At 42.7% G+C, this 27,446-nt stretch overlaps 5 protein-coding genes across 5 annotated transcripts; 3 read left to right on the forward strand and 2 right to left on the reverse strand.

The window, feature by feature from the left end:
• Positions 1–12,573: 12,573 nt before the first annotated feature.
• On the forward strand, positions 12,574–13,093 carry LOC102933891 (histone H4). The gene has a single exon (XM_007064033.4). It carries the CDS (start codon positions 12,719–12,721, stop codon positions 13,028–13,030), a length of 312 nt encoding a protein of 103 aa, XP_007064095.1. The 5' UTR covers positions 12,574–12,718; the 3' UTR covers positions 13,031–13,093.
• A 1,840-nt stretch (positions 13,094–14,933) lies between these two features.
• Positions 14,934–15,644, forward strand: LOC102933430 (histone H3). Its single transcript, XM_037883599.2, has one exon. It carries the CDS (start codon positions 14,974–14,976, stop codon positions 15,382–15,384), a length of 411 nt encoding a protein of 136 aa, XP_037739527.1. The 5' UTR covers positions 14,934–14,973; the 3' UTR covers positions 15,385–15,644.
• Positions 15,645–15,988: 344 nt separating this feature from the next.
• Positions 15,989–16,502, reverse strand: LOC102933196 (histone H4). The gene has a single exon (XM_007064032.4). The coding sequence runs from the start codon at positions 16,361–16,363 to the stop codon at positions 16,052–16,054; it is 312 nt and encodes a 103-aa protein (XP_007064094.1). The 5' UTR covers positions 16,364–16,502; the 3' UTR covers positions 15,989–16,051.
• Positions 16,503–22,533: 6,031 nt separating this feature from the next.
• Positions 22,534–23,058, forward strand: LOC102932975 (histone H2B 8). The gene has a single exon (XM_007064031.4). The coding sequence runs from the start codon at positions 22,622–22,624 to the stop codon at positions 23,000–23,002; it is 381 nt and encodes a 126-aa protein (XP_007064093.1). The 5' UTR covers positions 22,534–22,621; the 3' UTR covers positions 23,003–23,058.
• On the reverse strand, positions 23,059–27,402 carry LOC119564292 (histone H1). Its single transcript, XM_043544987.1, has one exon. It carries the CDS (start codon positions 25,410–25,412, stop codon positions 24,759–24,761), a length of 654 nt encoding a protein of 217 aa, XP_043400922.1. The 5' UTR covers positions 25,413–27,402; the 3' UTR covers positions 23,059–24,758.
• Between the last annotated feature and the right edge of the window lie 44 nt (positions 27,403–27,446).

Here is a 27,446-nt window from a genome sequence, read left to right on the forward strand (position 1 = left end):
GGAATAGAGTTTGCTACACTGAATTGTAGTGCCTGTTGCTTTCCTGGGCTAAGGTGTCTTTTACTTAATGCAATAATAAAGACTGTTTTCAAAGCCAAAAAATCCATTTATTGAAAAGAAAATTAATTTATTGAAAAGAAACACAACTGCTTGGGAAACAGAAAGGGCAAGGGGGTAGGGTGGGGAATGGTTCAATCACAGATTTCCATATGTCCTGTTCTCATACTCTTCTTTCCTGTCTGGCATGCTGTGCAGTGAGTGCTGCACTTCAGGCTGGCTAAAATGCATAGTGATGGGGGTTGAGTGCAGTGGGTAAGGGTCGTAATTTGCCGAGCTGGGTGGTGAAACTACAGGTTTTTGAGGCAGCTGGTGGCAATAAGAACCCAGATGTGGGAGAAAGTGGGTTGGAGGTCACATGGAGGCACAAGGGAAAGAGTTTTGGGACAAGGGCTTTGGGGGGGCGGGGCGCGGTAGTGCTCCTCCTGCATGGCTACAAGCGCCTGTATCGAGTCCACTTGGTGCTCCATAATACTTAGAAGCTGCTCCGTACTTTGGTGCCCGCATTCTGCGTTCTGCTGGTGGACCCTCCTTTCACTTTCCCGCCACTCCTGTGCTTTTTGATTTTCATTAAGGGGCTGCTGCATTACTTCATGCAGCATGTCCTCTTTGCTTCTACGTGGCCTCTTCCTAATTCTGTGGAGTCTTTTGGCCGGTGATAACACAGACGGTTGAGATCTCAAGGTCACATCTGTAAAGGCAAAATGCAACACTTACCGGGGCAGCATTGTTCACACCAGACAGAGCAATGATTCGCCTATACTTAAAGACAAGCACAGTCTACACAATAGCAGAATTTGCCCATCCCAAAGCGAGCGCACATAACCCACAGGAGCTCCAAAATGGTGAGTAAGCACAGGGGCAAGGGGGACTGATTGTTTCATGGCCTTACTGTCCTCTGGGTTTCTGTGAGTTGGGGAGAGCTAACAGCTTCAGGAGGCCCCTATACTGAACACTGTCCCCACATTTTCCACAGGAGTTCGTCCTGGAAGATATCTCACTGCTGAGGGTGACCTGGGAAGCAAGGGAGGGTCTTCTACTACAATGTGACTTCCACCCTGGCCCATATACAGCTTGCCTGTGTGCCGCAATGATTTCCCTGCCCTTCACAGCACAGAGGCGTGGACATGTTAGCCTGACTGGGACAAGGAGCACAGTAGCTCTCCCAAGGAACATGCGCAAGCTCATTGCACAGCTTCTGCATGAGACCTTTGAAGAGATCACTGAGGCCAATTACCGCGATGTGAGAGAGCACATCAACACCCTATTCTGCATCTAGGCATGCAAGTAGCCCTAACCCTCCTTGCCCCAAGAGCCCGCATCGAATAACTTCCTTCCCAAAATAAAAGCCACTTACCGGGCACCTCCTCTGGTGCTTGTCCTTCCCCAAGCACTGGCCGCTGCGACTGTCTACCTTCCTCCTGGCTTGAGAACAGCTCCTGGCTCCATGCATCTAGGGATGCCGGGCTGTCTCCCTCCTCCTCAGCACCCTCGCTCCTGCTTTCCCCCTCCTGCCTTGTTGAACTGGGCTCTGAAGTGTCCATGGTGGTCCTTGGAGTGGAGGTAGGGTTGCCTCCAAGTATTGCGTCCAGCTCTTTGTAGAAATGGCAGGTTGCGGGGGCAGCACCGAAGCGGCGGTTTGCCTCAAGGGCTTTGTGGTAGGCATTCCGCAGCTCCTTCACTTTCATCCTGCACTGTAGTAAGCCTTGGTCATGGCCCCTTTCCATCATGTCCCTTCATATCTGCCCAAAGGTACCATAATTCCTATGGCTGGAGCACAGCTGGGACTGGACAGCTTCCTCCGCCCAAACATTGATGAGGTCCAGAACCTCGCCATTGCTCCATACTGGGGATCGCCTGGCATGTGGAGGCATGGTCACCTGGAAAGATTTGCTGAGAGCACTCCACGCCTTGCTGAGCAAACAGGAAAGGGTTTTTTAAGTTCCCAGAGAATTTAAAGGGTGGATCTGATGGTTGGTCACCTGAGGACATGGCAGTAGAGTTCAAAGTGATGACCAGAGTGGCTAGAACAGGCATTCTGGGACACTTCTGGAGGCCGATCGGAGCACATTAACAGACCAGGGCATCCACACTGGTGCCGTGGCGCTCCAGCTGTGATGCAGCAAGCGTTATGCCTCTCTCTGAGGTGGATTACCAAGATCACTCCAGCTGCAGAGTCCGGGCACTCACGTGTCTTGCCAGTGTGGACACGTCGTGAGTTAGGGCACCCGGGGCTGCTTTAATGTGCCCTAATTCACAAGTGTAGCCATGCCCTAAAGTGCCATAGCTATGCTGACATAACCCCATTGTGTTGACACAGACTACAGTTATGGAAGAGGTTTTTCCATCAGTTTAGGAACTCTCCCAGGGGCAAGCCCTCCCCTCCCCCCAAAAGTAATGGTAGGTAAAGTTGATGGTAGCATTCTTCTATCAACCTAGCTGCATCTACACCAGGGTTAAGTCAGTATAGCTAGAGCACTGAACAGTTTGGATTTTTCACAGCCCTGGGAGCTGTACCTACATTGACCTATATTTTAAGTGTAGACCAGGCCTGAGTCTACACTCTCCTGACTTCAGCTGTTACATGCACTTCTCACAGGCCCATTACCTTCCCTCTTCCCATAGTCCCTCCAGGTTTACCAGGGGCATGGAATGTCAAAGAGGGTGGAATTGGTGGTTGAATTTGGGAGTGGGGGTATAAGGGCTCAGAGCAACAGGCATGTGGAGGAGGTCAGAGAAATGTGGAACAAAGGGAATAAAAGAGGAAATACATTGGAGCAGTGGTGGGGAAGTACATGAATTGGAGACTGAAGTAGATAAAAGTGGGAGAGGAGCTTTGGAGTGTTGCAAAAGGTGAGGGGGCTGCAAGAGTTCAGGGTAGGAACACTGTCCCTTTCCCAATCTTTGCCCTTTAGGTCTGTGATCTGGCACAGCTTCTGAGCTCTGAGGGGCCAGCACGGCCCTACATGACAACCCTTATTAATAATATATTGTATTGGATCAACTACTTTTGGTGAGAGAGATAAGCTTTCAAGCCACAGTGATCTTCTTCAGGTCTGGGAAATGTCACGGCTAAATACAAGATGGAACAGATTGTTTAGCATAAGCAGTTAACAGATATTTCAAGGGACCATTCAAGGTGAAGTGGCCAGTTAACACCTCTCCAGTCATAAGGGGGAAGTGAGGGGGGAGGGGGCAAAAGCTGGGCAAAGGTATAGATTATTGTAATAAGCCATAAATCCAGCGTCTCTATTCAGTCCATGATTGAAAAATTGAAAAGTGTCTAGAAAAATTATGAATGTAAGCTCCCAGGCTCATCTTTTGAAAGTGTTGTGCAAATTTCCTTTGAGGATGGGTACTGAGAGGTCAGATATAGAGTGATCTCTTTGTGAAAAGTGTTCACCCACAGGTAATATGATGTTTTCGTCTTTTGCCATTTTTCTGTGTGAGCTCATTCGAGAGCATAGTGATTGTCTGATTTCACCCACACAGTTCTTATTGGGGCATTTAGTGCATAGGATGATGTACACCACAGTTGTGATAGGCATGCATAGGACCCAAGGATCTGGAAAGGGGGGGCGTGGGTTGATCATTATAGCAGTGGAGATATGTCTGCAGGTTTTGCATCTGTTGTTGTGGCAGAATCTGGTGCTACTTTGAGTTGGTATGTCCTGGTGGGAGAGCTTGTTTCTGATGATGAGCTTGGAGAGGTTAGGGGTTGTTTGAAGGCTGGAAGAGGGGGTTCAGGAAAAATTTCTTTCAGGATGTGGTCCCCGTTGAGTATGGTTTGTAACTGTTTAATGATGCCCCATATGGGTTCCAGTGTGGGGTGGTAAATGACAACCAGGGGTGTGCAGTCAAAGAGGATTTTATTTCCATATTGAAGCAGTTTCTCTTTGAGTATTTGGATGGCCCGTTCCATGATGCAATCTACTTCTCTGGTGGAGGGCCTTTGTTTGGTGAAGGCAGTTTTATGGGTGTTAAGGTATATATCCTGGACTTTCTCCTCAGAGCATATTCTGTGGTATCTGAGTGGCTGTAGATAATATATGTCTTGGTGTGTTGGGGTGGTTAGTCATTCTGTGACGGTAAGTGTGGTGATCCATGAGTTTCTTGTATATAGATGTTTGTAGGATTCCATTGTTGAAGCTGATTGTGGTATCCATGAAGTTAGTGTGTGTTCTACAGAGAGTTAAAATGGAGAGGTAGCAGTTGTTGAAGTTGTGGTGGAAATTTATGAAGAAGTTTAGGCATCTGTCTGGAGGATGAAAACAACATTGATATATCTCAAATATATCATTGGTTTTGTGGTGCATTTGAGAAAGTTTGCATATTGGGAAACCATCCTAATACCCTTGGTTGTTCCCATGGTTTGGACAAAGTGTTGTTGAATGTAAAACTGTTGTGGTTGAGGATGAAATGGATGAGTTTGAAGATGTTTTTGGGGTGGATACCTGAATGTTATCCATTATCTTGTAGATATTTGTGGCAGTCAATCATGGGGTCCTTGTGAGGGATGTTGTTGTAAAGAGAAGTGACATCCATGGTGGCAAGAATAGTGTTCTGAGGTAGGTTGTTAATGTTGTAGAGTTTCTGGAAGAAGTTGGTTGTGTCCTGGAAGAAGGTAGCCTTTTGTGGAGTGAGTGTTTTGAGGATAGTTTCAATGAGTCCCAATATTCCTTAGTATGAGTGTGTTGGCCAGATATGATGGGTCTGCCTGGGTTCCTTTGTTTGTGTGTCTTGGGAAACATCTAGAAGAGTGGTTCTCAACCAGGGGTATGTGTACCGCTGAGGGTACGCAGGGGTCTTCCAGGGGGTACATCAACTCATCTAGATATTTGTCTAGTTTTACAACAGGGTACATAAAAAGCACTAGCGAAGTCAGTACAAACTAAAATTTCATACAGACAATGATTTGTTTATACTGCTCTATATACTATTCACTGAAATTTAAGTACAGTATTTATATTGCAATTGATTTATTTTATAATTATGTGGTAAAAATAAGAAAGTCAGCAATTTTTCAGCAATAGTGTGCTGTGACACTTTTATATTTTTATGTCTGATTTTAGAATCATAGGACTGGAAGGGACCTCGAGAGGTCATCTGGTCCAGTCCCATGCACTCATGGCAGGACGAAATATTATCTAGACCATTCTTGATAGGTGTTTGTCTAACCTGCTCTTAAAAATCTCCACTGATGGAGATTCCACAACCTCCCTAGGCAATTTATACCAGTACTTAACCACCCTGACAGAAAGTTTTTCCTAATGTCCACCCTAACTCTCCCTTGCTACAATTTAAACCCATTGCTTTTTGTCCTATCCTCAGAGGTTAAGAAGAACAATTCTTCTCCCTCCTCCTTCTAACAACCTTTTATGTACTTGAAAACTGTTATCATGTTCCCTCTCAGTCTTCTTTTTTCCAGATTAAACAAACTCAATTTTTTCAATCTTCCCTCATAGGTTATGTTTTCTAGACCTTTAATCATTTTTGTTGCTCTTCTCTGGACTTTCTCCAATTTGTACACATCTTTCCTGAAATGTGGCACCCAGAACTGGACACAATACTCCAGTTGAGGCCTAATCAGCACAAAGTAGAGCGGAAGAATTACTTCTCATGTCTTGCTTACAACGCTCCTGCTAATACATCCCAGAATGATGTTTGCTTTTTTGCAACAGTGCTACACCATTGACTCATATTTAGCTTATGCTCCACTATGACCCGCAAATCCCTTTCCACACTACTCCTTCCTAGGGTGTCATTTCCCATTTTGTATGTGTGCAACTGATTGTATTTTGTAAGCAAGTAGTTTTTAAGTGAAGTGAAACTTGGGGTTACACAAGTTAAGTCAGACTCCTGAAAGGGGTACAGTAGTCTGGAAAGGTTGAGAGCCACTGATGTAGAAGATTGCTGAATTGGGTTTGTGGGGGATTAGGTTACAGAGTTTCCCTTGGAGTTGTTTGGGAAAGTATTTGATGATATCTTTTATTTCCTGGGTAAACTGAGGGGTGTGGTCTTCTTTAAGTCCTTTATAATAGTTGGTAGTTCAGAGAGTTGTCAGTTGACCTCATTAACATAGACATCATTGTTGAAGACTATGATGGCACCCCCTTTGTCTGCTGGTTTAATCACTATCTGCTGGTTGGATTTCAGGGACTGTATAGCTGTCCTGTCAATGGTGGAGAGATTGTGGTGTATGTGATTTCACAGTCTTTTTTTTTTCTTTCCTGAGCAATTAGTGATCAATAGCGTGGATTTATCAATTGTGGGTTGTCCACTGTCCAGTAAGATGATTCTTTTTTCTTATGACTGTTTGTGGAAATGTGATTATTGTGTGTGGTGTCATCATTGTTATGAAAGAGTTCTTTGAGATGAAGTTGGCAGACAAATTCTTTTAGTGCTCCACATGTTAGTATGGTAACAGTTTCTGTTGTGGGGCAGAAGCCCAGTCCCTTGGAGAGTACAGTTAATTCAGCTCCAGTTAGGGATAGTCGTGATAAATTGATGATGTTGGAGTGTCACATAGTGTTCATGTGGTGGGTCCTGGTGCCATGGTTTCTCCTGGAGGTGGTGTTCTGTGGGTTGTGGAGTTGTTGTAGTTGGTTCCACTTTTCATTTTGGTGTTGGTTTTAATTTTTTTTTATAGTTGCTTTGGGATTTTTGCACGATCTCCATGTTGGTTCCCAGATTATTTTTGTTTTCCAGTGTGTGGGAGCCTGTGATGATTTCTTGTTTGATTATGTGGGGTGCAGTAAGTGGTTCCTCAGAGTATGTCTTCACTAGCAACGTTAAAGCGCTGCCATGGCAGCGCTTTAACATGGCTGTTTAGTCGTGGCACCAGCACTAGGAAAGAGCTCTCCCAGTGCTGTAAAAAAACCACCCCCACAAGGGGAGTAGCTCCCAGCGCCGGGGCACTGTCTACACTGGTGCTGTACAGCGCTGGAACTTGCAGCGCTCAGGGGGGTGTTTTTTCACACCCCTGAGCGAGAAAGTTGCAGCGGTGTAAAGTGGCAGTGTAGACAAGGCCTCCGTTTTTCTGAAGTCCTTCTGCAGAGCTGTTCAGCATATTTGTAGTTTTTATTTAGTGGTCAGAGGGTTACAGGTGATGAAACCTCTGGGGATGATGTTTTATTTTTTGAATTTGCTCAGGAAATAGATGTTGCTGTTAAGTTTTTCTTCATTTGCTTCACGTTGTGACTTTTCCATTTCAGATGGCAAAAATCAATATCTCCCATTGTTACATGCAATGTTGTTGTAGCCATGTTAGTTCTAGGGTATTAGAGAGACAAGAGAGAGACCCAGCGAGAGGGGAGGGTCCCAGAGCCCTGGTTCCAGCCAGAGCCAAATGTCTACACTGCAATTACACAGCCCCATATAGACCAACCCCCACAAGCCTGAGTAAGCTGACATGGGCCAGCTGTGGGTGTTTAATTTCTATGTAGACATACCCTCTGTGCTCCTTTTACACCTTTGTCATCTAGTGGCCCCAGTGCCTGTTTGGAAGGCTTCCTACTTCTGATGTCCTTTAAAAAGTTCTCGCTGTTAATTTTTTGCATCTTTAGCAAGTTGCTTCTCAAATTCTTTCCCAGCCTATCTTATTATACTTTCACACTTAACCTACCAGAGTTTGTGCACCTCTGTTTCTATTATCCACACTAGGATTTGACTTCCAAATTTTAAAGGACGCCTTTTTGCCTCTAATGGCCTCCATTGCTCTGTTGTTTAGCCACCGTGGCATTCTTTTGATCCTCTTGTTGTCTTTTCTGACTTGGGGTACATATTTAGTCTGAGCCTCTGTTGTGGTATATTTAAATAGTCCCCATGCTGATTTCAGGCATTTAACACTTGTGATTGGTCCCTTTAATATATGTCTAACAAGTGTCCTCATTTTTGTGTAGTTTCCTTTTTTAAAGTTAAATGTTTCTGTGGCTGGTTTTTTTCTTTTTCTCTCTCTTTTTTTTTTTTGGTATTATCCATGCTACAAGGATGTTAAATTTAACTACATTTTGGTCACTATTACTGAGCAGTTCAGCTATAGTTACCTCTTGAACCACATCCTCTGCTCTTCTTAGGACTGCATCAAAAATTGCCTTTCCCCAAGTGCGTTCCAGAACTAGCTGCTCCAAGATGCAGTCATTTATAGTGTCTAGAAATTTTATCTCTGTATCATGGTCTGAGGTTACATTCATCCTGTCAATATGGGTACAGTTGCAATCACTCATTATGCATCCGATGAAGTGAGCTGTAGCTCACGAAAGTTTATGCTCAAATAAATTGGTTAGTCTCTAAGGTGCCACAAGTCCTCCTTTTCTTTTGCGAATACAGACTAACACGGCTGTTACTCTGAAACTCATTATTATTGTGTTTTCTGCTTTTGTAACCTCTCTCTAACCTCCCTTTGCATTTTACAATCTCTGTGACCATCCAGGTCACTTGGCCAGTGCTATATTCCCACTGCTATACTCTTTTTATTCAAGCATGGAATTTTTATCCATAGAGATACTATGGTACAGTTTGTATCACTTCAGATTTTTATCTTATTTGCCTCTTCTCTTTCTTTAACATATAATTCCGCTCCCACACCAGCACAACCTACTCTGTTGTCATTCCTATCTATTTTATATCCTGGTATTGCCATGTCCCATTGATTATCCACTAAATTTCAGTGATGCCTATGATATCAATATTCTCATTTAATGCCAGGCACTCTAGTTCACCCATCGTATTAAGACTTCTACATTTATATATTAGCATTTATACATTTTGTCAGTATTCAGTTGCTTGCCTTCAGGTGTTATATTTAAATGGAACTCTGTTACATTTGACTGTTCCTCATTGCGTCCTACCTGTACGTTGCCAACTTCTTTTCTGTCCTCTTTACTAGGATATAGTGTTCCCCCTTTAATAAATTCATCCCTAAGGGACATCTCCACTCAAACTGTGTGCTCCTTTGCACCTGTCGGCATTCCCCCAGCACTTTTTTTTTAACTGTATGTGCCAGCTGTCTGGTTGCCTTTTGGTTAAGGAGGAGCCCATTCCTCCTGTATAGGCCACTCCTTTCCCATAAGGTTCCCCAGTTTCTAATCAGCCTACGTCCCTCATCTCTATGCCATTGCCTCATCCACACATTGAGACCCTGCAGTTCTGCCTTTCTTACTGGCCCTGCATGTGGAACTGGAAGCATTTAAGAGAATGCTACCATGTACATCCTGGACTTTAATCTCTTAACTAGCAGCCAAAATTCCGGGACCTTTCTCCTACATTTCCTTATATCACTGGTACCCACATGTACCACGATCATCATCTCATCCTCAGCACTACCTATGAGGCTATTTAGATAGCCTATGGCTGCTTCACCAAGCTGAAGGAGGAGTATCTGGCTCCCCTTCTCTCTACTGGTCTCTGAACACAGGAATAACACAGAACTCCCCTCATGCTCCATGCTGTCTCCATTAGCAGGAGGCTCTAGGTTAATCCTACAGGCCCCCATACTGCTGCTCTTAGAGGGAAGGGGAAGTCAGAGCAGTGCAGTCAATTGTGTGCACAAAGAGAGTCTAAAGAGTCGGAGGTGTGAATTGGATGACACAGGGAGGTTCAACTCTGCCCTTTCCAAAATAATACAGCCATGCCCCTGCCCCTATTTCTGTCCCCCTTCAAAAATTGCTGCTACTGACTGTATGTCAGCCCCTTCATTGTTCCTCTATCTGCTTCTGAACTCCTCAGCCTGCTCCTATGTAGGGAGGCATGCTGGGGAGAAAGGGCTAAGCTGTGTTGGACATGTGAAAAGTCCTTGAGATGATGCGTTGACAATGAAGAGATTAATGTGCAGCCAGTGCCTTCTCTGGCCAGGGTAACTATTGCCAAGGAACCAGAAGAAGTGGAGGGAGAGTCTGTAAAATATGAGGATGCTGAGAAATTACGTTTTAATAAAACAAGGAAATTTACTATCCAAAAACTTTGTTAATACAGGTTGCCCAGCACTGCCTAGTGCCCCTCCACATTGTGGAAGGTTGGTAAACTTAAACCTCTGAAAGCCGAAGTTAAAAAGTCAAGGTACACAACACAATCTTTATTGTGCCCTCTTTGACTGATGTCCCAAAATGTTAATAACAAACATACTAGCACTCTACACTCATAGATACTTCAGAACACGGTGGGAACAGAGCACAATGAGCACTATATGACAAAGTCTAACAACTTCTGTTCACTAAGGCAAAACTTTGATTTAGTTCAGGCATAGCCAACAGGAGTTACCTACACATGGCTGACACTCAAAGCCTACTCCAAACAGGCCATCCCAAACCTGCAAAATGTTACCACCCCTTCTTTTTTGCCCTAACAATTCCTATGACCATTATCTTCACCTATCCCCCACTAAGTCCTGGAGACCACTGTTATGTATGCCACCAGACTGCTAACAATCCCCAGGATAAGACCAAACATAAACATGAGCATATTCTCTTATTCATTCCTCATGTTTACTTTTTAAGGCATTATCATTATTGAACCATTTCCAGTGGTTAATTCAAGCTTTAGGGGTGCATTGGGGGAGCAATATAAACTTTAATTTACCATTTTCTGGTTTTCAGAGGTTTCAGGTTGTCCACTCTCCAAATTCTGGAAAAGCAGAAGGTAATGCTTGGCAACCTTAACTCTATATTACCTAAGTTTTGGGGCATTAAATTAAATTAATTAATTATTATTAATTATTAATGTACAGTTTTGAGAGAAAAAATATATGTATACATTCAATTTGCCTGGGCAAGGGAATGATTTGAGAAACTGGAAGGGAAAGGGATTTATAGTCAGTCATTTAAATTTTTATTTTATTTTCATTTTATGGCTAGTTTAATTGTATTTGTTTATTTTAGCTCCTGACAGTTGTGAGAAAAGACCTTGTTCTTAAAAATCATTATTCTGTTATCAGAATCAGATTGTAATATTAATAATAATATTGATATTTTATAAATAAGTAATTTAATAACTAAATAAAATAAAAGTTATCCTACTATATATTTAATATATTCAAAAAGGCAAACAGGAAACAATACACAAATAAAACCACCATGAGGTCTAGCTACATGCGTCTCAGTTTCTCCTGTGCAGTTTAATTTCATACTGTAATCTCTGCAACTCTGAAAGAACAAATTGAAACATCCATGAAAATAGAAACAAAAGATAAGGATGGAAAAACTGCTGCTGTATTTCACATATAATTACAAGACCAAATGATCAGTAAGCAGTGTCACAGCTTGTTGTGTTTTTCACAGCACCAAAAAAAACCCAACAAAACACCTCCCAAATATGAACCAACCAACCAGAAACAAAACTTACTCCAAGCAGGTCAATAAGGGAGAAAAGCCAGAGGCCTTCAAGTTCATTCCTATAGTTATTGATTTTACCCGGAAGCTGGAAGTGCTGGATAGCATATAAAAAAAGACTAGAGAGAGAGGGACTAACACAGCAGTGTGTGTGTAACTGGGAGGAAAAGGTGCTAATATTATATGACTGATAAAACATTTAATCATTACCACCTATGATTTGCAGAGATCAACAAAGCTAAGGTAACGCATTATTGTGTAGAACGTTCACGGTTTTGTCTTGGGGCCTGGGCAATATATATATGGGCTAGCTTTCCAATTAGTTGGACAAATATATATATATATATATATATATATATATATATATATATATATATATATATATATATACACAGTATATGTGTGGTTCCCTCCCCCCCCCCCCCCGACATTCTACTGAGTAATTCAAAATCTAGCCCTTTTACAATAATAAACATGAAAGCTTTGTTTCGACTTTATAAATTAAAGCAAGGATAAGGGCCTCTTCCAGCCACCCCCACTCCCAACTTTCCCTTTCTGAAATAGGAGAGGAGCCTGCTTTTCTGAGTGCCGGTTCTGTAACCATTCAAATCAGTAGTCACACCGTGGCAGCGACATCATTCACATTATGTGAGGAGACAGAAAAGAGAACCAACGTAGGTGCTCAGCCTCGTCGCTTATGATTAGATCTGAATGTAGCAGATTTTAAATTCTCCTTTGTTCAAATTTTGGAAAATGGCGACGAATGTCGGAGAGGCTTAGAGAGAGGGGGAGAAAGAAATCTGTCAGTGAACCCGATTGGTCATATTTTGCCGCAGATTCCTACTTGAAACCGGGAAGGAGGGGAAGCTTTACAAAGCCACACAATAGCAGCCACCCGCACCCCACGGGCAGCCGCGTTATCGAAAGGGAAAATATTCAAAAGACAAGCAGAAAAGATATTGTAAAGAGATTCCTAATTTGACCAGCAGCACGCTGAGAGAGGCCCAGCAGTGTCAGGAAACGTGGGCTTCCAGGGCAGTTATAATGATTAGCGCTAGCCTGAGTCTCCTAATCCTAAAGCTGTTAATTTTTTTTAGGCTGCTTGCTAAGGGAAACCAGTGGGGAGAAAAAAAAAAAAAAAGCTGGAATGTTTTGCCTGCCTAGCGCCGTCCCATCCCAACCGCCGCATGCATGGACAGCGAAGAGCGAGGGGGGAGGAAAGGTGCAAATAGCCCGCCCTTTTTCCTCTGCAGTTCTCAATCAGGTCGTACTTCAGGCAATATACGGAGACGGTCACCCGTTCTCGCTACACAGCTTTGTCTGTAATTCTAGCGAACATGTCTGGTCGTGGTAAGGGAGGCAAGGGTCTCGGAAAAGGAGGCGCTAAGCGTCATAGAAAGGTGCTAAGGGACAATATCCAGGGCATTACCAAGCCAGCAATTCGCCGTTTGGCTCGTCGTGGGGGTGTAAAGCGCATTTCGGGTCTCATTTACGAGGAGACTCGGGGAGTGCTGAAAGTATTTTTGGAGAACGTGATCCGAGATGCTGTTACTTACACCGAGCATGCGAAGCGGAAGACTGTGACTGCCATGGACGTTGTTTATGCGCTGAAGCGTCAAGGTCGTACTCTGTACGGATTTGGAGGTTAAACTCGTGCCTGTAATTGACTGTCAGAAAACATTTGTAACCCAAAGGCTCTTTTCAGAGCCACCCACACTTTCATGAAAAGAGCTGTTGTTGTCGGAGAACTCTTGGCAAGTGGTATTCATGCCCTTGTTTATATATTCCTTAACCAAACCAATAATTATCTAAGGTAAAGTGAAACTTACAGAACGATTGCACTATTTGCACTATAAATAAAGTGTAAGGTAGTCCTTTACTTTTCAACTGGGGAAGTACTTGCAACACCCCCCCCCCCCCCGTCAAGACTCCGTGAAAGCCGCACACACGGCTCAAAACGTAGGCGAGCGTACCTACATGCAAGAGGAACGATGGAAGGACGATGTTGTATGTTAGCCTGCGGGAGTTATAAAGAGGAACTACCCCGACCCACGAACTACAGGGAAAAAAGAGGGTTTCCGATAATAAAGCAGAGTATAACACCTTAAGTGTTCGTGCATTAAGCTTAAAAAAAAAGCGTCCATGAATATCCTAGGCCAACAGCGAGCTGTTTTACCTTCCACAAGGATAACATACTATGTATGTACCTTTCCAAGCCACTTAAAATATTAAAGCAGGGATACAGCTCTTTTCCGTGTAAACGTGGTGGCTCTTAAAAGAGCCTTTGGGTTTTTAAGTGGTTGCAAAAGAGGGGCTTTACGCTCTTTCCCCACGGATGCGCCGGGCCAACTGGATATCTTTAGGCATGATCGTGACTCTCTTAGCATGAATAGCACACAGGTTGGTATCCTCGAAGAGACCAACCAGATATGCCTCACTAGCCTCCTGCAGGGCCATAACAGCCGAACTCTGGAAGCGCAAGTCGGTCTTGAAATCCTGGGCGATTTCACGCACCAGGCGCTGGAAGGGCAGCTTGCGGATGAGCAGCTCAGTAGATTTCTGATAACGGCGGATCTCTCGCAGGGCCACAGTACCAGGGCGATAACGATGGGGCTTTTTCACTCCCCCAGTGGCAGGCGCGCTCTTCCGAGCAGCCTTAGTAGCCAACTGTTTACGAGGGGCTTTGCCACCGGTAGATTTACGGGCGGTCTGCTTGGTCCTGGCCATTCTGCACAATCACTTCTCTTAACTCTGAAAACAAGAAGCAAAATGAATCGAGCCGAGCGCGCTGACCGCTCTTTATAGACAAACTCTGTCTCATGATTGGATGAGAAGGAGACGACAACTCTCATTGGACTATTCAAAATAAATTTGAAAAGCCCGCGTTATTCACAGAAAGCTCCGATTAAGGCACGGCAGTAATACCCCCGGAAGTGTGGATGGGGTAGCTGTAGAGAGGTATTTCTTAAGTGACCGATCGATTGAATTATATTATATTATATTCATGGATCTCATAAACGCATGGCCACTTTTTTTCTGACCGCCTCCTCACTGAACATTTGGAAGGAGAAAGGAGTAAAATTATTTTAAATGTTAAAGACTGATTTCAAGGGTGATAATTTCGTTATTTTGCAAATGGAAAGAAACCGCATGAACCAGTGTTTTTTGAAACAGAGCGGACTGGCGGGGAGAAGATTCTGTGAGCCAGAAAGTAGGGCAGCAGGGAGGCAATTCCGTGAGGTGTCCCCCTCACAGCACTCCCAGGAGTGCTGGAATCGGAGCTTTCTGTGATGGCCATGCGTTTATGAGATCCATGAATATAATATAATATAATTCAATCGATCGGTCACTTAAGAAATACCTCTCTACAGCTACCCCATCCACACTTCCGGGGGTATTACTGCCGTGCCTTAATCGGAGCTTTCTGTGAATAACGCGGGCTTTTCAAATTTATTTTGAATAGTCCAATGAGAGTTGTCGTCTCCTTCTCATCCAATCATGAGACAGAGTTTGTCTATAAAGAGCGGTCAGCGCGCTCGGCTCGATTCATTTTGCTTCTTGTTTTCAGAGTTAAGAGAAGTGATTGTGCAGAATGGCCAGGACCAAGCAGACCGCCCGTAAATCTACCGGTGGCAAAGCCCCTCGTAAACAGTTGGCTACTAAGGCTGCTCGGAAGAGCGCGCCTGCCACTGGGGGAGTGAAAAAGCCCCATCGTTATCGCCCCGGTACTGTGGCCCTGCGAGAGATCCGCCGTTATCAGAAATCTACTGAGCTGCTCATCCGCAAGCTGCCCTTCCAGCGCCTGGTGCGTGAAATCGCCCAGGATTTCAAGACCGACTTGCGCTTCCAGAGTTCGGCTGTTATGGCCCTGCAGGAGGCTAGTGAGGCATATCTGGTTGGTCTCTTCGAGGATACCAACCTGTGTGCTATTCATGCTAAGAGAGTCACGATCATGCCTAAAGATATCCAGTTGGCCCGGCGCATCCGTGGGGAAAGAGCGTAAAGCCCCTCTTTTGCAACCACTTAAAAACCCAAAGGCTCTTTTAAGAGCCACCACGTTTACACGGAAAAGAGCTGTATCCCTGCTTTAATATTTTAAGTGGCTTGGAAAGGTACATACATAGTATGTTATCCTTGTGGAAGGTAAAACAGCTCGCTGTTGGCCTAGGATATTCATGGACGCTTTTTTTTTAAGCTTAATGCACGAACACTTAAGGTGTTATACTCTGCTTTATTATCGGAAACCCTCTTTTTTCCCTGTAGTTCGTGGGTCGGGGTAGTTCCTCTTTATAACTCCCGCAGGCTAACATACAACATCGTCCTTCCATCGTTCCTCTTGCATGTAGGTACGCTCGCCTACGTTTTGAGCCGTGTGTGCGGCTTTCACGGAGTCTTGACGGGGGGGGGGGGGGTGTTGCAAGTACTTCCCCAGTTGAAAAGTAAAGGACTACCTTACACTTTATTTATAGTGCAAATAGTGCAATCGTTCTGTAAGTTTCACTTTACCTTAGATAATTATTGGTTTGGTTAAGGAATATATAAACAAGGGCATGAATACCACTTGCCAAGAGTTCTCCGACAACAACAGCTCTTTTCATGAAAGTGTGGGTGGCTCTGAAAAGAGCCTTTGGGTTACAAATGTTTTCTGACAGTCAATTACAGGCACGAGTTTAACCTCCAAATCCGTACAGAGTACGACCTTGACGCTTCAGCGCATAAACAACGTCCATGGCAGTCACAGTCTTCCGCTTCGCATGCTCGGTGTAAGTAACAGCATCTCGGATCACGTTCTCCAAAAATACTTTCAGCACTCCCCGAGTCTCCTCGTAAATGAGACCCGAAATGCGCTTTACACCCCCACGACGAGCCAAACGGCGAATTGCTGGCTTGGTAATGCCCTGGATATTGTCCCTTAGCACCTTTCTATGACGCTTAGCGCCTCCTTTTCCGAGACCCTTGCCTCCCTTACCACGACCAGACATGTTCGCTAGAATTACAGACAAAGCTGTGTAGCGAGAACGGGTGACCGTCTCCGTATATTGCCTGAAGTACGACCTGATTGAGAACTGCAGAGGAAAAAGGGCGGGCTATTTGCACCTTTCCTCCCCCCTCGCTCTTCGCTGTCCATGCATGCGGCGGTTGGGATGGGACGGCGCTAGGCAGGCAAAACATTCCAGCTTTTTTTTTTTTTTTCTCCCCACTGGTTTCCCTTAGCAAGCAGCCTAAAAAAAATTAACAGCTTTAGGATTAGGAGACTCAGGCTAGCGCTAATCATTATAACTGCCCTGGAAGCCCACGTTTCCTGACACTGCTGGGCCTCTCTCAGCGTGCTGCTGGTCAAATTAGGAATCTCTTTACAATATCTTTTCTGCTTGTCTTTTGAATATTTTCCCTTTCGATAACGCGGCTGCCCGTGGGGTGCGGGTGGCTGCTATTGTGTGGCTTTGTAAAGCTTCCCCTCCTTCCCGGTTTCAAGTAGGAATCTGCGGCAAAATATGACCAATCGGGTTCACTGACAGATTTCTTTCTCCCCCTCTCTCTAAGCCTCTCCGACATTCGTCGCCATTTTCCAAAATTTGAACAAAGGAGAATTTAAAATCTGCTACATTCAGATCTAATCATAAGCGACGAGGCTGAGCACCTACGTTGGTTCTCTTTTCTGTCTCCTCACATAATGTGAATGATGTCGCTGCCACGGTGTGACTACTGATTTGAATGGTTACAGAACCGGCACTCAGAAAAGCAGGCTCCTCTCCTGAGTTCAGGGGACTGGACTGGATGACCTCTTGAGGTCCTTTCCACTCCTATGATTCTATGAAATCTAATTAATCTGTTTCACAAAGGGAGTTGTGGGAGTGTGGGGGGAATATAGGTAGCCTTTCTTTTATAAAGTGGGCACAAAGGAGGGGGGGTTGTGTGTGATTTTGTAAGGGCTAGGTTTTTACTTGAACCAAGGTACTGGGAAAAATATCCACATCTACCGAAAATTATGCAATCTATGTATATTTGCCCAGGTACACGTACACGGTAATTAATGAATTACATAGTAACAGGTTGTCTTTGGTTTGCTGATCTCTGCAAATCACGAGTGATAAAGGTTTTCTTAAAGTCAGTCATGAAATACAGCACTGTTTTATTTTTATTTTTCCTTTGTTTCCATCGTGGGAGGTGGTGGTTTTGTTGGTTGGTTGGTTTGGGTTCCCCCCTCCCCAATTCATTCATTTGGTGTGCTCCCCACATGGAAGAAAACAAGGAAGTGTATGAGTTTTAACCAGGCAGCAATTTTATTATTCAAATTACATCCAAGGTCCCCATGGGGAAACAGATCACCACAGTCACTCCCACTCCACTGATCCTTTGCCAGTTCTTGGACCCTCCACTGCTCAGGAAGCCAATCGCACTAGAAAGGTCTCTGGACACTTCCACTCACCCACTAGCATCCCTCTCTCTTTCAGTCGTTGAGATGAGAAGGGACCTCAAACCCCAGCTAGCACTACATCAAGCGTATTGGCAGTGTGGTTCCTATAGGATAATGCCTGACTCCTTCCCCTCCCTGTAAAGGTTGCTGTGCCCCATGCTAGGAAGCGGAATCTCTCACTTCCACAGGGTAAGACATGAGATAGATTAAGCCCTGGTGTCCTGCCCTTAAATCTTTCCACCAAGAGGAGTTAAGTATATTCCAGTTCCTGTCAGGGAGGTCAAACAAGCCTCTGTTCATATTACAGTGTGCACGTCATAAGTATGGACCATTTAGGGCAAGTAGGATTCCATCCCAAAGGTAGTTCTGCTCAGCTCAGCATGAGGTCTGCACTCCTGATGCCCACTTGAGGGCACACAAGGAGTGATACGGAAGAAATTCCAAACTTGAGCCATTTTCCCCATTCAGGAATCTTGTAAAGAGTGTTCAATTCATGCAGTAAGTGACTGGTGCTCTCATTTAATGGACCCATTTAATACCTTCTAAGGCATAATCTACTAATCCAGACATTGGCAGGGAAGGGGGGAGGAGGGGTTAAACTACCACCTTCACTAATGCCTTGCCATGAGGACTCAATTAGGCCATCAGGCTCAGTGGATTCTACTTTAGATTCTCCCATTTAACAGATAAGACTACAGGCCTGCAAAGCTGAAGGCTGCGCTTTATCATGCTTTGGAGACATGGCTTACTGTCTCATGACCATGGAGGAACAGAGGACATCAGGGGCTACCATGTTTATCCATATTTCCAGCATGACAGAAATATTAACATAGAGGTGGCTCCTTACTGAAAAGCAAAGTTGCTTTAGCTCTGTAAGCAAAGAGAAGTCTCTCTTGAGACATTACATCAGACAACATAAACTAAAAACCACAGTTCTGCACAGCTTCACATACAAGCCCCTTCCCACATCTCATACCAGTGTCTGCTTAGTGTACTGTTCTCACAGGGTTTTTCAAGCACCTTTCATTAGATGATCTATTCATACCCTCATTGTCTTGGTTTCCTTTGGGAAGCGTGGGATTCAGCCAGGTGTGGAAATAGTAACTGTTTATTGTGTTCCCCTAGCTTGTATTGTACATTAGAATGTAAAAGGCTGCACTCTCATGGATAAAGACTCCTGCCCCTTTGCTCCAGTTAGGGCTTTGCCCTAATATAGCTATAAGTGTGCAAACCTCAAACTAAAGTTTATAAGGCTGAAGCAGGGCTTCAATCCATTAAACTGCTGTAGGAAAGGACCCTGGTTGAATATTATATGTGGAGGGGGACGGGCCGCTCCTCAATAGATTTCTCATTATATCAGATGACATGTCAGAGGGATAAAGTCGCCAACAGCATCAACACTGGGCATACCACCTATTGCCAGTGGTTGAAGGTTTCCATTTTCACTTCCACAAATACCAGTTGCTATGTTGTGTATAGGTTCAGGCTGCAAGAATGGCTAGTGTCCCAGAGAAGATGAGGGAGAGATCGCAACCATAGGGGAATGCTCAAATAGAAAGGGTCTCCAACTGTATCAGAAGCAAGAACCAAGCCAAGGGGTGTCAGCCCTAGCTCCAGATCAGGGTGATCAGTCCAGCCACCACACTGCCCTACCGGAGTAGTGATGGGCCCAGGGCACAAACCAACTAGATTGGCACATCAAGGCAGAATCACAAGGTAAAACCCACCCTACAGGTGAGGGGGGGGCAGCAAACTGGTCCCACTCCCAGGCTAGCGTTTGGCTGCTGATCACCACAAATCACAAGTGATATTGATTTTCTTGAAATCAGTCATGAAATATACAGGACTTTTACTTTTCCTTATCTCTGCATTTTGTTTTGTTTTTTCTTGTTGTTGATTGGTTTTTTCTCCCCAATTTGATGCAACAATGTAACCTAGAAGAGTAATTTTAAAAAAAAGTGGAGTAGAAAGAGTTGGGGAGGGGATTTATCGCCTTATTATGATATAGTATTTGTTATATAAAGAGAGCCCAGGGAAGCTTGTTTGTTTGCTTGCTTGCTTGGTTTTGTTATTGATTGTTGTTTTTGTTTTTTAAATCCCACTTTCACCTTTGAAAACAGTGATTTTATTTAAAAAATATTTAATATTTACAGCTGATCAAAATAGTGATGGATTATTTATATAATTCCTGAGAGTTTACAGTATAAAGATAGAAGTAAATATAACCAGAGGTAGATAAAGGTGTCACAGATTTTTTTTCAATTAAAAGATATTTGTCATATAATTTGTTAGTATCATATTTTCTTTGTGCATTTTCTAATTTTTAATCTTTTTGTCCCTGTTTTCCTTGCATCAGCAGAAAACTTTTACAGAAGCTTTCTCAGCCGCCCTTAATTTAAGGGGCAGAAGTTATGTTTCTCAACATTTCTTACAATTTTGGGTGTTATCACCAAATAATGCCTTCCTCAGACACATTTATTATATATTTTTTAAATTCTCTTTCAAAACAAGGCACTAAACAAAAAGCTTTATGAAGTAAATGGTATTATTTATATGAAAATTAAACACATGTTTTCAGGATGAAGTTATAGAAAATCCTAATAGACTTTGTAAACTATATAAATTAAAAAAAGAAAGGTGATGGAAACAGTAACCTCAATTTGTAAATAGATTTTTCACTCCATATTGGTTTGATAACATCACTTAAGGATTTTAGGGTGGGATTTTCCTCAAAAGCACTGAGATGTGGCCTAACTGCTTCAACTGCAGTAACTGGTAAAAAAAAAAATCCCATTCTATTGAGTTCAGTTGGCACTGAGTTTAGTCTATAGGTGAGTGATTTTGACAAACCTGCATCATGAACATGAATTACTAATGATGTAGGCAATGAGCATTTACTGTGGTTAAGGACAAAGTCTATTTTCTAGAAAAATTGGGTGGAAGAAAGGAAAATGTGCATAGTCCAATAATAATGTTAGATCACTTCAGTTTCTGTTTGACAAATGTAAACAACTGAACCAAACAGCAGTGGCTTTTATTAAACAATTTAAACATAATTTACAATGTAGAGAAAGTAGATAAAATAGACTAACCTATTGCTACAGTGCTTGACTGAAAATTGGAATGGCTCTAACCTTTGGATTTGAAAGTGTAGGATAACAACACCCAACTATGGTTTAGAATGACTCATTAAAGAATATATATTTGTATAAAATCAACTCTCCACAATTCCATAATAAAAATATAGATGTCCACTTTGAAGATACTTTGATTGTATTAAATCATTACATTTTCTTATTCATAATAATATTATTATTCAATGTTGAATTTACAGATTATTTTTATTATCACAGCTACCCTGTGATAGATTTCAATAAACAAATTTACATTTTGATTAGTAATATCTAGAGGTCTTGAATCTAACTTTGTTTTACATGACGCACACAGTCCACATAAAACAAAAGAAAATACCAAGTGTGTGCTAACTAAGCTGTATCCTGAAAGCACATGGGATGTATTTAATTTTAATCACAAGAAGTCAATAGGAAAGTACAGCATTAAGCATTTTGTCTTTGCAAGATAAGAGGTGAAATTCTGGCCTCATTGAAGTCAAGGCCAAAAACTCATTGACTTCAATAAAGCTAGATATTCCCTGGCTCATTGGTCCTGCAATGAGTTACACACAGGCAGACCCCTGTGGTCCTAATTATAGTATCATTTTGTCATTTTAACCTTCACCTATTGTTCTTATGAAGGATTTCCATTTTATTGCATCTCAAATATTTCCACATCAAATTTGTTGTTTACAATTTTTTTCACCCAACTGCCACCACTTTAAATTCATCGTTTATTCTGAAAAACTGTTTTTATAGTTTTGTTTTTTATTCTCAATGATCATCAACAATAATGAATACTTTACAGTCCAAATTATTTCTTTAATTGCTCTTGTGTTACCTCATCTCCAAATTCTGATCACAGTTATAATTGTGTGATTTCATTAGCCTACAATGTCTTCATGTGCAGCTACAACTGAAGCCACAGATTTGGCCTGTAAAAACATATAATTACCAGTGACAACAAACAAGGAAAGAATCGAGGTGAATTTTAGATCCCACTGGCAAGTATTAAGGAAACACAATTTTAAAAAAAGAAAAGGAGCACTTGTGGCACCTTAGTCACAATTTCTTTTTGCGAATACAGACTAACACAGCTGCTACTCTGAAACCTAATTTTAAAAAGTAACCTGTAGACTGGATTAATTTAACCTCAAGATTATTGATAAACAAATATGGAACTTTATAATGACTTTTCACAAATGCACTATTTAGAGTACATTTGTATAATTTGTACCTTTAATAGAGAAAGATCATAATTTTTTTTTTAGTTTCATTACTAATTTAGGAGTAGACCCCAATGATCCTTGGGGATTGAGAGTAGCGTCTACAGGGATTTGTGTTCCCCTATAATATAAACAGCTATAAGCCATTCCTGAATTCGACTTCGGCTCTAGCTTTACAGTTTTAAAAGCTTTAGTAGGACTGCACCTAGAGCGAAACATTTGCAAATATTGCTTCCAACTATTGGTTGATAAATTGCTTTTTGATTGGCTGAAAAAAATAACAACCAATGGTGACATGGTATCTGAAGCTGACCAATTATGAAGTCGTATGTGCCGGTGCTGACACCATTTGTTTCTTGTATCAAATAGGAAGTCAGACTGCAAAAGCTACTCGTTTGCATACGCTCCCTATATATACAAGGGTAGCTGTGCCATCCGCATGCTATTGTTCTTGAGCTATACAGCAAACGAGAAATTGCTACTATGCCAGAGCCGGCAAAATCTGCTCCTGCTCCCAAAAAGGGCTCGAAGAAAGCTGTGACCAAGACTCAGAAGAAAGGGGATAAGAAAAGGAGAAAGACTAGGAAGGAGAGTTACTCTATCTACGTGTACAAGGTATTGAAGCAAGTTCATCCTGACACCGGTATCTCCTCTAAGGCGATGGGGATCATGAACTCCTTTGTAAACGACATATTCGAACGTATCGCTGGGGAAGCATCTCGTCTGGCGCATTACAACAAGCGCTCGACCATCACTTCCCGGGAGATCCAGACCGCTGTGCGCCTGCTTCTGCCCGGGGAGCTGGCCAAACACGCCGTGTCTGAGGGCACTAAGGCCGTCACAAAGTACACTAGTTCTAAGTAAACTTTCAAATCTTTTTTTCGGCTATAACCCAAAGGCTCTTTTAAGAGCCACCCACTCTCTCCACGGAGGAGCTGTATTACTATTTTATTTATCTCCTACGTAGAACTAGTGTATAGAAAAAGTAGGCTTTCATTTTCAGACAAACACTAACTAGACCTTTTACTACAATCTAAAGCTTTATTTGCTCTATTTCAGTTACTAATTTTCCTGGTGGTTAAATAGGATGGTTAAATGTGTGTACTGCTTTAAAGAACACTAAAACTTCCCTTCCAAAAGCTACCCCACCCCTCACCAAGGAGCACGAAGGCAACCTTCTAGCACTACAGGTTTGTGTTTGATCTTAATCTCCAGGGTATATCGTAGTGGAAATACTGTAGAGCAGGCAAGTGCGGATAAGAATAAGGTCTTTGAAGTCTAAACTGACTTAATTTATTCCTTCATTTTCCTCCAGTTCCTGATTTGAGGAATTCTCCAGAGCCTTTTACTGAATATTTAGAGTGGGAAATGAGCAGGTTTTTAAAAACAGTTCAGGAGAGTTTAATCCATATAACTTTGCTTAGAGCTTCTAGTATAGACTTACTGTGTATACCCAACAAAAGATTTTCTATTGTTCTCAACTTCATAACTTTCTGAAAGTTATAGCTAATACACAGACTGCTTTCGGCATCTTTGAGCATTAGGGAAATTGGCGGGGAGGCTGTTCTCACGACTACTGAAAAGCATATCCTTGCAAGGTACGCTGAACAGTTGTAAAACCCGACTGAGGAGATGTGTCTAGAGTATCACAGTGAAAACTGGTTGGTGAAGAGCACAGCTGTGCAGTAAATGTGTAGTGATCCTGAAGCGTTCCTGAAACGACGCCTGCATTGCACATATGTATATAGGGATTTCATCCTCTGTGTGGTAGATGTGACCTTCAAATGAGTCAGTTGTGCAGTGATTCCTAATTTGTGGGCTTTTAAAACCTTGGCACTCTAAGGTTCTTCACCCTACATGTCCTCTTTATAAATGCTTTAAATTAGTAAATGGCAGCATGGTTCACTACGTCACTATCGGTTAGCGAACCGAAAAAAGGTTTTGATCTTCTAATATTAACTAGGCCGCCATAGGCATGGAGCGGGAGAAGGCATATCTAACACGGGGGGGGGGAGGGAGACAAAACATAAAATAATGGCTAAACGCGCTGTGTATTAAACAGTGAAAACAAAACTACGAAAGACTCACGTGCACCCTCCCCATCAAGATATACGTGTTCAGCTTTTAAACTTGTATGTCAGCTCTCGGTGCCCTGCTTTAAACCCAGGGCGGGAAACGGACCAATCATTGCACAGCGCGGGCTTTTCAAACTCTCCACCAATTTAGTCCTGCTTCCCGCAGCCAGTCAGGTGATTTTCTAAGTCAAACATTTACTCTTTGTCCCCTCACTAGATCTCCTACCCTCCCCCCCTGTAGGCAGAACAAAGAATGACCTGAGCACCACTTAGAAATGTAGGGGGGAGTATTCCAAAGAGGAGTAAGCGCTTAGAAACAGTATCCATAAATATTTCCTCTTAGCTTCCCTCAGAACGACAAAAGTAACTTTTTAAGTTACTTTGTATTATTTCCAACATTTAGTCACAAAGGGGGGGAAATTTATTACTGCTGTGACGGTGACTGCACGAATGTTTCAGCTCCTTTTAGAAAAGGTGGGTGGCTCTTAAAAGAGCCGTTGGGTTTGTTTGCACGAGTTAGACTCTATTTTCTTTTTCAAATCCCTTTACTTCTTCTTGGGCGCTGCCTTCTTACCCTTTCCTGCTTTAGGTTTGGTGGGCTTGGGCTTGGCAGCCTTGGGCTTCACCGCCTTGGCCTTAGCCGGGCTCTTAGCTGCCTTTTTGGGCTTGGCAGGTTTGGCCTTTTTGGGGCTCTTGGCCGCTTTCTTGGCTGCGGAAGCAGCTGGTTTCTTGGCTTTTTTCGGGCTCTTTTTCACAGCCGCAGCCTTTTTAGGTTTCTTGGTGGCGCTGGCGGGTTTCTTGGCAACTGGTTTCTTAGGCTTTGCCGCTGGCTTCTTCTTCGGCGCCTTCTCCTTGGTCTCACCCGGCTTCCTGTTGAGTTTGAAGGAACCAGAGGCACCGGTACCTTTTGTCTGCACCAAAATCGTTTTGCTCACCAGACTCTTAAGTCCTAACTTGATACGGCTGTTGTTCTTCTCCACATCGTATCCTCCGGCAGCCAAAACCTTCTTAAGAGCGGCCAAAGAGAGCCCTTTGCGCTCCTTGGAAGCGGACACCGCCTTGGTGATCAGCTCGGTCACGCTGGGACCCGAGGCTTTACGGGCTTTTGAACCTCCTGCCGCCTTCTTCGGCTTTTTAGCAGAGGTTTTAGCCCCAGGAGCGGACACAGCAGGAGTGGCAACAGGCGCAGTTTCCGACATTCTAGCAGACGTTTTCCACGAATCAGAAGAAAACAATTGGGCTAGAGTAAGTCAGATGCCTGGTATTTATAGAGAAGAGCTACTCTGTGATTGGTGCACTAAAGAGCCCGCCCAGCTGCAAGCCAGAAAGTACTCTTCTTCCCGTTCAGTTTGTGTTTCTTGGAAGTCAAAAAAGTGTGTTTTTTGCAGTATATCCGCCACCGAATCACCCCCACTTTATAGCGTGCTGAAGGGGAAAGAGGGTATTTTCATTCAGTAGAGTTTCCCGTTGGAGAAACAAAAGATGAGTTTTAAAAGAGTCAATAAACCGTGAGTCCTGGACCTGGAGAGACCTCGGGAGACAGAAACTTTTGTTTTTCCTTCTAAATAAAAACTGCACCGTGCTCAATGAAATTTCCAAAGTAATGAAACGTTATTCTTTAAAGGGTCTTCTCCCACTCCAGGCTCAAAGCCAGACATTTGAATCAATGTTTTCATAGTAAATTGATTTCAAAGAGAAGGAAGTAACACAAACTCGTCCATGAGCGTTGAATATGGATTAGAAATTAGCTTCTTTGACCAAAATCTTTTACCCTCCTTAAAACATGAAATGTTAAATTAGCACACCATGGAACAATGCGAGAAGCAGATTGAAGTCCCGTGAGGGACTGTTTGTGCCCCAAAAGTGGATGACTTGTTAAAGCAGAGTGGTTCATAGGGTGCTGCTCTGTGTACAATACAGAGCTGCTAGCTATATCTTAGTCCTGTGTTAACAGGAACATTCATTATCCTAATAGACAAGGTCATAGTAACTTCAGGTGGAAGAATTATTGGCGAGGTTTTCTTAGACTATGAAGAAAATATTAACATTCATTAACGCAACACTGCATTCTGAATTGATCCAGTAATCAACTTTTGAAATCCTGATCCATTGTCTAAAGGGCATGGCTATTGCTAAGGTCTTTTCATTCTTGTGCATTACAAACTTCAGCAAATTGCCACTGACATGTATCTTTGCTTTAGGACTAGAACATTGCATATTACACATTATTGTTCAATTAGTGATGGATTTATGTTAATAAGGAACAATTTAAAATAGAAATAACAATCACACATCTCTCTTACAAGATAGAAAGGCTTGATGCAAACTTTCACAACAAAATTATACAATAACGTTAACACACACAGTGAAGAAATAGAAGAAAACATTCCCTTATATTATTAAATCAAATGCAGAGCTCTTCCATAATAGGTAAGGACACATCCCTTTAATAAATCACACGGTTCTGCCTTGTGTTGTTACAAGTGATTCCTAATGGTACTATATGAGATTAGATTTTAAATCAAGAGTAGCCATTTAAAAAGGTATTTTTCCTGTTACTACTTTTTCCTTCCATTTGTGACATTTTTGAACCCACAGACCAGTTTCATATGCAATATCTAATCATAAATGGGGGCCAAATCTCTTTTGCTATATCAAATTAACCAGTCAGTAACTGGCAATATCCTCAATCTCCCACAAACCCCTAATTTATCCAAACTACAGAGGGAATGGGTTAGACAGTATGATGTGCTGTATGTGTTCGAAATTAAACGTGTTAAAAACTGTTCTGTGTACTTGAAGAATTTGAAACCCCCTTTTAAAGGAATTAGGGTTTCACTATTATTTTGGGTTCAAAGGGACCAATCAATATTTGGGAGACAGTTCTTTAAATATGAGTATAAAGAACCCCAGGGCAGGTGAAAGATAACTTGGATAAAATTGTGTATATTTGTTTGATTTGTCACAGCAACATTAAAAAAATGCTTTCGTCTCTAAGAGAACAGGATGGGTTCAACATAGAATGCACCATAATCACTTGGTGCTATTGAATATTTATTTTTCTCAGTGGTTTCCTATGATTATATATACACACACTGTTTACAATCTGTTTTTGCCCCATCGATATTTATGGAACCTGGAAGAACAAAGGCTTGGTGCCTTGTTTTCCCTCCCCAAAAGGGGTTTCCGTTACTCATGAAAAGTAATGGGGGTGGGCGAAGGAGAGGAGAATC

Source organism: Chelonia mydas, chromosome 1, assembly GCF_015237465.2.
Source record: "Chelonia mydas isolate rCheMyd1 chromosome 1, rCheMyd1.pri.v2, whole genome shotgun sequence".
NCBI lineage: Eukaryota > Metazoa > Chordata > Testudines > Cheloniidae > Chelonia > Chelonia mydas.